Source organism: Heterocephalus glaber, unplaced genomic scaffold, assembly GCF_053883595.1.
Source record: "Heterocephalus glaber isolate CG9 unplaced genomic scaffold, H.glaber_assembly_v1.0 deba00000331, whole genome shotgun sequence".
Taxonomy (NCBI): Eukaryota; Metazoa; Chordata; class Mammalia; order Rodentia; family Bathyergidae; genus Heterocephalus; species Heterocephalus glaber.
The window spans coordinates 44540112-44553865 of NW_028258142.1; the positions used below are offsets into that span (position 1 = coordinate 44540112).

Below are 13754 nucleotides of genomic sequence, written 5' to 3' on the forward strand. Positions count from 1 at the left end.
TCTCCCCAGAAGCCCAATATCACCTTCTCAATTGGTCCCTAAAACTATGCAGGATGTCAGGTATCCTACTGGGCTCACATAAAGTAAAAATAAATTACTATATACTGAGTAGCATAGCCCACACAGGGGCTATGCTAAGAATCATATTACATCATCCTGTTTAGTTTCTATACCCACACTATAAAGGATTGATATCTCCATGTGGGAAATGAGGATGAATATTCAGAGAATAAGCAATTTCCTAGGGCTGCACAGTAAGTTGAATACTCTTAGGCTCTTCCTCTAGGTAGGAGGCCTAAGAGGTAGGAACAATGCTTCTGGCTTTCTCCACCTGCTTTCTCGGGTGCTTTTGCCACCTGTGATAACAGCCTTATTGAATATGTCAGTCATCCTCTGAATATATGCTATCTACTTCCGCCACAGCCTTACCACCAAAGAAGTACATGGATCATACCTGGGACTGGCACCTAGACTGGCCTACCTGGAACCCCTGGCTGTTAATCACAATATTGCACTGTGTGGTGGGTGACTTAAGCCATAGAGGAAACTACATAATCATTCCTGAGAAATAAGGCAGTAACACATGGTGGCATGGCTGTTCCAGTTCTGTCCTCATCAATGTCCCCGATAGCCCAGTCCCACATGTCCACTTGGGATCTCCTGTCGTGCAACTCCTCTTTGAAGAAATAAATAGCTGGTAGAAAGATCTAAAGTTAGTAAGTCTTTGGGTGGCTTCAATTGGTTTTAGTCTATGTTGGTGTCTTGACGACTTTGTCAGGACTTGGCTTTCTGGCAGGTCTTATGAAACCAGAGGCTAGGCCAGTCAGTTCTATGATAGTTACTCCAAACTGTGTAAGTTCCAGGGACCTCCCTGGCTCAGAGCTAATAAGTAACACCATCAGCTTTAGACTTGTGGTTTAATCACATAAATCCGAGAAAGGTCCCAAGAGAAAAAACTCACAACTTTGAAGATTCTTTAGACTTTGCCTTTGGTGTTGGGCCAGGTCTTGCTAAGCTGCTAAGATTTATCTAAAGCAAGCTTTCTCAGCCTTGGTTCCATGGGCATTTGGGGTCAAATAATTCCTTATTGTGGGGCTGTCCTGTGCTTTGTAGTACATTTACCATCCACTCTCATCTGTCTCCCACCATAGTGACAATACAAAGATATTTCCAGACACTTCCAAATGTCCCTGAAGAGTAAAATTATCCCTGGTTGAAAATCTCTCCTCGTAGCAATAGTTTCCTTAGGATGAGTACAAACTCAGTTGCTCAAACTTTACAAAAGAAATATGTTACCACCTGAAAACTACTGATTCAACAGTTAATTAATTTGTATGCCTTTGAAGCCAAGTCCAGCTTCATCTTCAAATTTTAGAGTCAGACTGTCCAAACAGGTTTAGGTCTAAGCTACCTCAGGAGTCCCTTTGGAAGGTGACACTTTTTATGTCACATGACCACTCTCCGTCATTCAACCAACCAAAATTTTCACTTAGGGTCAGTGGACTCCCTAAGAAATCTGGGCTTGCATTCATGGGCCATGTTAACCCCAAGTCCAAATCTGTAAATTCCAAAACCAGAGTTGATGCCACATGTTATTCATGCTATAAGAGGCAAATGAGAATCAGGAATGGCTCAAGGCAAAACAAAACAACAAAACAAAAAGATCTATGTCCTTCATGTCATGCTTATTCGGGGACACGTACTTCAGTTGAGTGTTGGACAGGATTATAAGCACTATGATAATTTCATTCCCCTCTCTTATCCCTCTGATTATGCTTCTGATTGAGTTCATTTGGGCAAATGTGCATAACTAGTTTCATATAGGAAGAAAAAAGCAGCAGCCAATTTCAGGCCTGATTATTGTGATCTTGATAATATAAATATTCTACTTTATACCATGAACAGAAAGTGAAAGGCAGTTTAAGTTACTGGTTTATTTACTTCAGCATCATTATCTTGAAAATAAATGATAAGACTCAAAATACCAATCTTACATTATAAAGCCTTCCACTGAACTTGTTTAAATATCTCTCCTGAAGTCAGACAGACAGGTCCTATTTTGGTTCAAACACGTCAAACAGGACTAACTGTGGTCCTCTTTTGTCTTTGTGGGCCCAGTAAAGCAGATGGACCACCTGGGTTAAAGACACGCTCATTTTTTTTTTACAGGAAAAAGAGGAATCTTTCCTTATGAATAAAGACATTGTCCAATTCCAAATTTCCAAGAGCCTCTCTACCTCTTAAGTCTCAGAAATACCAAAGACATAAAAGAATACACTTACAATAAAATGGGTAGTCCTGAAAAATTATACCTAGCAATAAATTGATAAGAGCTTGAATTCTTTGATTGATTCATTTTTTAGGCTTAGCCAGATGTATTTTTGAGTAGATGTTTTGATGTGACCAGAAACAATATTCATTCATTCAACAAATATTGAGGGCTATTATAGGCACTGTACTATAGCATAGGAGATTCAGATGTGCAAGAATATCTTTCCTAGAGTATTTTCCAGGCTGAAGTGTTCTATTAAGTTATAGAGACAGGACACTACAGCACCAAAACAACTAATAGCTGAAGAAAATATCAGCTATTCTTGTCAGTAGGTTCTGACTAAGCTCAAGCAAAACTAGCTGGCTGAGACTGGGATACAGGTAGAAATCCCCCTTTTAAAGATTCATTCCAAAGAGTTAGCCCTTCCTTACGTATGTCTAGTCACTAATGGATGTGGCTTTTTCTACTTATATGAAAGAGACCAAGAACCCTGAGAACTAGCTACCCCATTCTACCATGTGGGAACACAATGAGAAGGCCCCATCTATGAACCAGAAAGAGGCCCGTACCGGACATCAAACATGCAGGTGTCTTGATCCTGCACTTCCCAGCCTTAAGAACTATGAGAAATAAATGCTGTTTATAAGCCATCCAATTTGTAGCATTTTCTCATAGCAGCTGAATTAACTAAGACATGGGGTTATTTTAAAAAATGCCTATGTAAATAACTAGAAATTTGTTGAAAATCATTCTCTGACTTTTGTCCTAACATAGTTAGATTTACAGAAACACAAGACCTAAGTGTGTCAGTTCTCTGCAAAAATTTCCTCCCAGTTAGGCCATCATCATTATAGAATGATCTGTATAGTCAAAGGGGTCCTCCCATCTGTGGCTCATGTAATAAATTTCTTTCTGGTTAAAGGAGATATAACTGTCTCTGTAGATTAATGTGTCTGCTTTCTTTTTTCCTGTTGTTCATTCACAGACTCATAAAACTTCTACTGAATGACTATTTTGTTCCAAAAAAAAAGGGTGAGTACAGGCATAGGCCCTCCCTGGGCAGAATGGGGATGAGTGGAGAGGACCAGTTACCAAACAGTGAGAGAAGCCCTGTCTCTAACTGTGCTCAAGGTACAAAGGAAACACAAGAGAGGAATCAAAGGAAGCCTTTGAGAACAGGAGATGATTCAGTTAAATGAATGAAGGTCCAATGGGCACCAAAGAGGACATTGCATGTTCAGAGGTAGGCCTAAGAGAACATGGCCCTTTTCAGGCACTAACTGGTTTGTTGTGAAGAGTAACACGTGGGGTTATTGTGCTGGTAAAAGACTGGTAGGGCAAAAAAATAATAAAAATAATAAAGGATCCTGAATGGTATCTAAGTGCTGAACTTACCCTGTAGATTATAGACAGCTATAAGAGGATGTTGAAAACAAAGATGTAACTTTGTTCGTTTGCTCAGAAGAGCCTGGAAGAAGTGAGGCCTCTTAGAAGTAACTGAAATGGTCCAGAGGGGAAATGGTTAAAGCAAGGACTAAAGCACTGGTGATGGAAAGGAAGAGAGATTAGAGAGATTAGGATGTAGCGTGAATATTGAGGGAGGAATCAAAAATTATAGGTAGGCTTTCAGCTTCAGCGACTAAGCCAAAAGAGGCAGCCTTTTCAGATAGATTAGTCAATCTGGAACAGGCTTGGAAGTGGCAGCTTATGGATGACAAATGGGGAAACTTCTCACCTGATTGCTTCTCAGGATGGTATCTGGCAAGTCCAAGGGTCTGAGGGACAGTCAGTTGGAGATGTCTGAGGAAGTGGGAGATAGCTGCTCTGGGCCCAAGAAGGTCATACCCAAAGACATAGACCCGGCAGTTTTCAGCATATGCAGGGAGCTTAAAAACCGAAGGTGGGTAAGTGAGGGCAGGGAGGGAGAGAGAGAGAGAGAGAGAGAGAGAGAGAGAGAGAGAGAGAGAGAGAGAGAATATGATTGGCCTGAAAAGAGGGAAGCCAGGGAGGAACTCTGGAAAGCTCCACAGCTTAGGGGAGAGGGAGGAGAAGAGTCAGAGGACTACAGCAAAACTATGAGAAAGACAAAATGATTAGAAGTGTAGTGACATAAAAAGCAAGGAACAAATTTATTCTGGAGACTGTCTAGAGGATGCCGAGGATCCAAAGTGGTTGGATCCAAAAGGTCAACAGAAAGCTACTGGAACTTCCCAATGTATCTGGCAGAAGAGCTTTCTCAGAGAAATTCCAGTTTCGAAAGGCTCTACAGGTGCATGCATGTCCGGAGGCAGACACAGTGCCCTGCAGGGTCCCTGAACTCCGGCAACTGGAAAGCTAATGTGTGCTTACGGGCTAATATACTGCAGATATTGCATCATTTTATATAAATGTATTATTACAGGGTGGGTGGGGGAAGGGCAGGGATGCCGGCAGGAAAGGAGGAAAGGTGGAGATGGTGGAATGGCAGAGTGCTGACTAAGACCCTGAGCTCAGACAAGGATGAGAAAAGCCTGCCAGTTGTTGTTCTTTGCTACTTCCCAGATCTCACTCATTGCCTGGAAATCCAAAGTACTAAAGACTGAGTAATTCCCATTGTTCTGGTGTGTGGAGCCTACCAACTATACCTGGAAGTACTGACTCAAATTTCTCACCTTGGATGAAAGGCACTAATGTGTCACCCAGCCAATAAGCCAGGCTCCCTGTGGGCAGTTCCTGATACTACTTATTTTTGTTAAATAACAAGCAAATTCTAGTAATAAATAGTAATCTATTGAAAATTTTAATTTTTGACTACAGACTTTAGGATACAAATTTGATAGTAAAAGTTGATTAAAAACCATTATAATTAATGTTGGGAAATAAATGTCTATGGATCTCCACGTGTCTGCAGTCTCACAAGCAGAAGGACTAATGGTCCTGTTCTTGGGTATCTTTCTAAGAATGTATGATGATGAATAGCCTTCAAAGGAAGAGATAGTTCCCCTCCAGAGCAAAGGACTGGTTGGTTTATTGCCTACTGTAATATCTCTCTCTGAGAGGAAAGGAAGCCAGGCTTACTGCCCATTATAAACAATTTATAGTTTCTCCCCTCAGGTTCTTCACACTGTGTGTAAAGGTTTCTATTTACATCACTATAGGAACTGAGACACGGGGAAATGGAGTAAGTGCTGACTTTCTATTGTTACAAGTAATACATACAGTTCTTTGTCTGACCCTGGAGTTTCATGTCTTCTGCCAGCATCTATGAAATTGCAGCAAGATAAGTTATTGGTTTACAAGTAAATTTTCAGACCTTCACAGTTCTTGACATCTAATAGCACCTTTGAAATCCTCATGATGATCAGATAGTGCTCTACCTACCAACTTTCTTTATGTTGTTCTTTGCTTTGTCTTAAGGTTTTGTCTTAAGGTCTACCTCAAAAGAACTCAAGACTGCTTACTATGTCGAAATATGATAGAAGAAAATATACTGAAAACTTTCATTCTATATAGTGAGAAAATGAGAAATTAATGTCGTTTATCATTTTCAGAGACTGAGAGGTTGAAAAATCCAATGAGCTAGGTATGGTGGGTGGTACACACCTGTAATCCCAGCACTCTGGGAGGCTGAGGCAGGAGGATCACAAGTTCAAGCCCAGTCTTAACAACTTAGTGAGACCCTGCCTCAAAATTTTAACTCGGCGTGAAGGTTCTGGGTTCAATCCTAGTAACAGAAACATGCACGCACCCAAACACTCAAGCACAAAATAATTCAGTGATCTGAAAATTCCAGGGACTTGGAAAGGCTCTCAGCAAGGTCCCACAGCAGGTATGGAGGGTAAGGCCCTGGTGTTGAGTAGAGTTCCTGAGAGATTTTGTCTAATTGATCAAATGGCATTGAGTAGTAGCAGTCAGGTGAGCTACAGAAAGGCAAAGTAGTCCTGCATCACAGAACCCCAAGGAATTGAGTTTCCTTCCAATTCACACAACACTGGAGTGGAGGTGTCCAAAAGCTTTATGCTAGCAAACCAGCATGCATGAAGCTGATGACTGACAATATTCCACTGCCACTGTGCCAGGTGGAAACGGGATAGCAGATGTTTCTAATTTGTGCTGTGTGGATTAGGTAACCCAAGAGAGTGCCTATACCTGAAGGAGACTAACACTACACAACAAAGTAACAAAGGTGCTCAGTGGATGCCTCTATGAATAGTCATTATTCATTTAAACAGAATGAACATTTCATGATTATTACTATATGTCTACCAATTTATTTCCAGGTTTAAGAATCAGGAAGCTAAAGGGATTATCATATTTTCCAGTACTTTAAATGCCATGAAAGGAAATACTATTACACCATTGTCAGTAATTTTTTTGTAAATGATACCAGGTAAATGCATGGCCAGATAGCCCACATCTTATATGCTCAGGGCCAAACATTTGGAACTACCTCGGGATCCAGTTACAAGTAGAAAAAGAAAAAGAAACTGCTGTTGAGCATATTTTTCCTGACATAAAATTAATAAAGTGCAGCAAATATTTCAAGTATAATTGTAAAGTATCATTTCTGGGTGCAATATGGGGCCTACCAAGCTAAAACAAAAGTAACCCCATCATTATTTGCTTTCGTGGTGAGATGAGTGAGTCAAAGCCACTCATAAACTCTTGACAGCAGATTCCTTCTACTAGGAAAGGTCATTTCTCTCCACCTGGCCTCACAAGGGACTCACATGTAGGAGGGAGGGACTAAGGTAGGGGCATAGTTCTAATTCTCCAGGGAAAGCAGTTCAACAATAGGACACACTGCATGGACTGCCATCAGTACCTGGTTTTCAGGTGCTTAGAGAGAATGACTCATTGTTTCCAGAGTTATCAGTGACTCTCCTAAAATAATAACAATAGGCTGTTAACTTACTAGATAGATATCCTGATGCAAACCTCCAAGACTCAGGGAAAATAAGGGAAGGATGTCAAAGCAAGGGATGAAGAGAGATGCCCCTGTTTATTTCCCTACACTTTGGGCTGGTTGCCTGCAATAAATACAGCACAGTGCAAGTGAGAACACATAGACGTCTTTTCCTCATTTGACGCTAGTAGTTTTACACAGAGGAAAACTACATAGACCCTCACCACTAAGTACAGGCAGCACCAGGACACACATCTGCTGTGAACCACAAGAGGGCCAGATGGAAAAATAATTCCAGCACACATTGACTGGATGGTGGGAGCTAGTGGGATCATTTATACAAAAATTACACTGGATTTAACTGGGAAGGGTGTTGGGTGAAAGATCTCACAAGATGGCACATGATGCTACTGGTATTTAACCCTTAGACTTTCCCTTTTTAATAATATATTTTGAAAGAGAAAAGAGAAATATTTGTTTTATATCTTCTGTTTTTAAAACTTCTCTAGGTAAAAGAACCCATAAAGTGACCTATAATTTTGTGGCATATATAATTCAATAACAAATATTAGTTTTTCCTTTTCTTACAAATACAATTCCGAAATGTAGGCAGCAATTTTTGAAGATATTGAGGAGAAGGTAGGCAAAGGGATGGTGTGGCATAAAGTTGATCACCACCACAAATGACATGGAACCATAACTCCATGATAAATGGCTGGAATGAGCCCAAACACTGGGTTCTAGTCTCAGCACTGTGTTAATGAGATCTGATGCAAATCTTCCAATCCATTTCAGCTTTAGGGAAATATTGCTAATAACATCTTTTACCTAAATGCATGACAAGATAATAATGGTAGCGAATGAGAGGCTGGGGCAAAGAGCTACAAAAATGTATGTATTACATTCATATAATCCCACAAGCATTAGGAGTGAAAAGGCCTGTCGAGCCTTGGCATGCTTGGTCCACATAATGCCAGGTGTTTGGTGCAATACAAACATCTGGATTTGTGATTATACTTTTTATTCTTCCTCCAGATGTTGAAATATTGTAAATGTTAGGAATCAGAAAAGAGTAACTTTGAACACTTGAAAACTGGACCTGGTAAAAAGAGTTGATTATTAATGGGATGCTAGAAGGTGTTCAAAGAACAATACCAAAATAGGCTGAGAAAAATGTTCAATCATCTTAACTTTGCATTTCTGACACAAAAACAAAGTCTACAAATGGAAGGAAGCCTTATCAGCTCGTGCTGAGACCATTCTGTGTAGAATTTCCTTTTATATTTGTTATTTCTAATTTTATAAATGAGCTGCCTAGTAGGGCAAGGAAGTTGAAATATGTTCTTGGTCCCCACTAATTTGGATCATAATTACTTAACATATGATGGACAGCTCTGGTTGAGCCCAAAGAGCCTTGCCCCTTGAGAAAAGCAATGTAACATGATTCTATTTCATTAATTTGTAATTATGTATTAATTCAAGTCCTGTATTCCATTCTGAAAGTATATTAAAACAATATATTTCCCCCAAATGGATACAGTACATCTTTTATTGTTTTCTTAATGTTTAAAATACTCTTGTTAGATAGGGTGGCCTCTAGTTCAACTTTAATTGGACAAAATACTTGAGGAACTGCCTTCTACCACAAAAATTGAGTAGTTTAAATACTTCAGCACAAGCAATATTTACAGATACTGACAGCTCCCTCTTAGTTTGGGCCAGTCTGAATTTCACAGTTTAGAACATCATTCTATAAATGGCTGGAGGTACAGTTCCTAAAGTTAAAAATCCCAAGATTAATTTCTGAACCACAACTTTGCAGGGGGATATTTTTCATATTGGCCCTGGAAATACCACCATGTAGATACAGCAATGATATAAGGCAGGGTTTGGAAGGCACCAGGCTGTCACATAACAGTCTGTTTTCCCAGTCCTCAGAGTCTCAATATTTTCAGACTGACATCACTCATTTATGACTGAGCCATCTTCCCGGGACAGTCTTCCATGGCTGAGGGACCAGCAGTAACTAGACATGATGGAAAGCTGCAGTAGAGCCAGGCTGCTTCTGCAGAATGAGCCCCAGGGCTCAGAGAGCCAGCAAAAAATTGGACAGACACTGTCGTTCCATTACATCCAGTTCTGCTGAGGTCATGGAGTCCTGTCTTGCTTAAGTTAAACTTTATGCCATATTTAGTCAACCTCCCTACAGTTAAAAGTTTAGTGTCTCTCCTGTCTTCACTTGGCTAAGTCCCCATCAGGCTGTAAGCCCTTAACACTTGATGAAACCAAACAGTGCTAGTGGCAGTGTTAGTCAGCATGCATTTTGTACGCACCTATACCCAAGAAGTACACTCTGTGCTAATGTGAAAGAAAATGAATCCACCATGCACAGAGCAATATCAGGGAGATACAGCTGATGCTCAAGGCTACTGTGAACAGTATCACTGCTTTCTTCCAAACAAAGCTAAGACGATAAGACTTTCTCCAGGGAAAGCCTGTCCGTCTGCACATAAGCATGTGCACACATACACACACACACCATGTGCCAGAACTTTTCCCTATTTTTTCTTTTTCAGTATTTAACTTCTATTTTTAAAAGGTCCATGTTTTTCTTTGCTGACTTTTATTGTCCATCAGTTTAATTTAAACGAGACTCACAGTTCCTCTGGTTAGAAAATTCAAAAGTGACCACTTTTTGGCCAGAGCCATATATCCAAATTATAAAGAAATGTCAATACCTCAGTATTTAGAATCAAGTATCAAAGTCAGCCTTATTTCTTATATTTTCCCTTTTCAGTGGTCACACAATGACAACCTTTATAAATCATTTGTTTTGCTCTGAAGACATCTAGTTTATTAAAAACCGTGCAGGTTGCAGTCAACCTTGAAAATTTACCTGTCTTTGCTATCTCCTTATTGGTCTGCAGACTGGATTCATGACTACTGCCTGGAAGCCTGTTTGACTAATGCATCAGGTTTCCTTTCCCTCTCCCTGCACTCACCTTGGGGACGCTGAAGTGTTCCCGAGGAGGAGGAAGAGGAGGTGGAGGACGCTGTGAAAGCGACCCGTGCGTCTGCAGGCGGAGGGCTCTGGCTCACAGGGACAGGCAAGGCAGGGGCTGCTGGTGAGGTCAAGTCCAAGGAGAGGTCAGCTCTGCCCCGGCTTGCACTTGGGCTTCTCGGCTCCTTCTCATGCGCCTCGGCTGCCAACTGCTCCAAGTATTTGTATCTGAAAGTTAAATTCCAAAGGGTTTCCGTAAAAAGAAAGAGGAGCCCGTGGCTGATGCCTGTTTATGGATGAAACACCTGCAGAGTGAGCTGATTTCCTGATGCACAGAGCACAGTGCAGGGCGACTGGAGGGTCAGTCTGCCAAAAACACCCAGCGAAGCCAAGATGGTAATGATTAAAAATCCCGCATCATTCATAACCCAACAAATTGGGAGAAATTGCAAAGTCACACAGTCCCAGAGCCCAGATCACTGCTACAGAATCCAATTTTGTTCTTTTAGAAAACATTTGCACAGATAAACAAAACAGCAGTAATGACCATCAAAAAGTCCCCACGGTGACAGCTGAAAACCAAACCCCCTCAGAGCTCACAGCTGCAAAATGGGAGGGTGCCTTTGTGTGGTGGAGAGAAACAATAGCCCCCAAATACCAAAGGGGGCTGCTCGGGAAGGCTTCTTGGAATTTCTGAACCTGCTTCAATGCTAACAGCAATGCAACTGGAATTCACTTTGTTCTCTCAGCATCAACCACGGAAACTTTTTTATATTCTAAAATATTTCTGAGCAGGACTCAGACATCCAATAGCTTGGACCTGACGTCACGTATAGTTTATTCATCAAAGTCAGTTTAAAAGAACAAAGATACATCTGTTTTGCATTTCAGGCAGGCAGAACCCACTGTTTATTAAGACCAGCTACCAATCATACTCCTCATAGTACGCTTTATAGATCAGACCAAAATAACTTTGAAATATGCGCCTCTTCCAGATGTCTGCTAATTTTACCCACCATTATTGGTGCAGAAATAAATGTAAAAATTCAGCTGTAGCAGGCCTATGACTATCTTACCCACCACAGAACTGAGAAACAGCTTGTTCAAGACCCATCCAGATTCACTGCTTTAGTCCCTCACCACCAGCAACACCTAGTCACGAGGGACCCTACTGTCACTGGATGTGATGCTCCTAATTGAGGATAAGGAAGGCATGGCACAGGTTTTAAATCTTTTCAATAATGCATGTGCTTCACCCCATTTTAAGGGGGTGTGGCTCCCTCCAGCTGTCTCTGTCACCCTGTCTCGGGCCCAGCACAAAGGCAAACTGCCCTTCAGATCATGCTTATATGCACGGCTCCTTCTGTGAAGCCTGCCTCGACTGCCACAGCTGGAAGTGATCTCAGCCCTGCCTCTGAACTCATGTCGGATATGTAGCCCGTTCAACTCAGATGGCACTTTAACATTTACTGCCTGGCATATTCAGTCATCTTTTCACATGTTTTTGTCTGTTTTCAACAAGCAGATAATATGATTTCTGAGAACAGGAAGATTGCCATCCTTTGTTCTTTCCCTCGGTGCCTTGCATTTGTCAGCTGATGGAAAGCAGGCAAAGCATGCAGGAAGACACTTGCAAAGCAGCTTCCAACCTGCAGATGTCCACCTGTGGCCCAAGATGCTGCTGCACAAAGGCATCCCATTTCCTAGTTGAGGGCAGTGAGCCTGTCTCCCTGGTGAATCTCAGATGAAAGATCTGTGATAGGTCATACATACCAACACCCAAGGCTTGTCACTGGGAGCAGCTGCCTCACAGCTATAGAAGGAAGCTGCACCCAGAAAGACTCACACTGGATTTCCCTTGCCAACAGTATCATCTCTCCAAAAGAAGAGAGGTAATAAAAGGAATGTGTTTTCTGAGCTCAATTCAGACCGGCAAGGAAAAGCCCCCAGCTAGGGAAATAACAAGAACCTTGGGAGAAAAAGATGTGCAGGGCAAGAGGCAATGTCCCCAGGGATGCTGCCAGCCAGTATAAGTCCTGAGCACACTGAGTCCTAGCCTGCAACACAAGAAAGGGTCAGGCTAGGAATGAAATATGAAAAGAGGATCTAGACAGGTCCAGGAGATCCAGAACCGCAAAGCAAGAAACCAGGAAGCTCATTACCAGGAAGGATGATAATGAGGCCTTGCATGGAAGGCTTCTAGCCAAGAGGACAATCCACTTTTGATCTTCATTTTAGTGGTGCAAGCTCTGGTCCTGGCCTTTGGTACCCCTCTCCGTGGGTAGCCAGGCCGGCACGGGTTTGCAGCCAAAGGGTTTACCCCATTTTTCTTGGGGACTCCAGGGACTGCTCATCCCAGAGCCCAGGTAGGTATAACACAAAGAATATTCCTATGCACCCCTCTGGCTCACAGATGCCATCACCAGGGATCTAAGACACAGGAGAAGAGTCAAGCGTTTAACAACAATTCTCCCAAGAAATGAAAATGTTTATATGGCAAGGGCCAGGGTAGGGTATGATGCTTAGTGCAGGTAGAGTTTCAGTTTTACAAGATAAGAACTGTGGAGACTAGTTGTACAACCATATGCATGTACGTCATACTACTGGTTAAATTATGTTATAACAATTTTTTAAAGGTTTTAAATGGCAGAAGTAGACAGGCATGGAGGATAAGACCACTAAACCTTTATGAAAGAGCAGCAGCAGTGTTTGTCTATAATGGCCCAAGAAGAGAGGGTGGGGGGCTGGTACCAATGGACACAGCCATGGAGCCTGGCAATGAGAAGGGTACAGTTTTAGTGTCCCTCCTGCCTATATGATCCTCTGGGGGTCCTTAGGGAGGAAGCTAGACCTGTATCATAGCTTTTCCTTAGACAGTGGCTCTAACAGCCATAGTATTTAGGGCCCCAACTGTACTTGATCTGGAAATCCCACCTGCCCATCCAGTGCCTGTCAGGCATGCCTGCTGTCCTGTGAAGCAAAGCCAATGCATAGACCATGATGAAACCTCTGTGCAAAGGACCAGGATTTCTATCCACAATCCTCAGCCCCAAGCACAGACAGTTTTACCTTTTCTGCCTACATCAAAACAGGCTCATTTCTCCCATCCTTGCTCCTTATTCATCTTTTCATTTATTCATTTATCGAACATTTATAGAGTGCCTGTCATCTGCTAAGAATTGTAATAAGCACTAGAGATTTAATAATAAACAAGAAAACAATCCCACCCTTGTGAGGCTCACAACTCAGTTGCAAAGAGAGGTAAATTTTCAGGAATGAACTCCAACTCCCGTGAGATCTGGAAGTGTGGCTCAAGATCTCTTCACAGGGTCTTAAAGAAATCCTATTTGACTTGAGACTAACCTAAATTTGCTTGCCAATGATGCTTCCCCTTGGAAATTCTCCCCTACATTAACCTAAGGCAGACTCCCTCTAACTTCTATTCTCAGTCCTTCTAAGCAATGATCAGAATCCTTTCTCACTGCTTCAGTGAGCATTTCTTGCATAATATCCAAAATCCTAGCCCAGTCCCAAATCTTCCCTTTTACTGTATTCCTGTGACCTCTGTTCCATAAGATGTCTTCTCTCTGTGTCCC

At 41.8% G+C, this 13754-nt stretch overlaps 1 protein-coding gene across 19 annotated transcripts in view; it reads right to left on the reverse strand.

The window, feature by feature from the left end:
* Fhod3 (formin homology 2 domain containing 3) overlaps positions 1 to 13754 on the reverse strand; it is a 497386-nt gene that overhangs the window by 73793 nt on the left and 409839 nt on the right. For all 19 annotated transcript variants that reach the window (XM_087189308.1, XM_087189306.1, XM_087189305.1 and 16 more), the window contains one exon: positions 10160 to 10386. In XM_087189308.1, coding sequence (XP_087045434.1) covers positions 10160 to 10386 — 227 coding nt within the window. The remainder of the gene's footprint in view (positions 1 to 10159; positions 10387 to 13754) is intronic.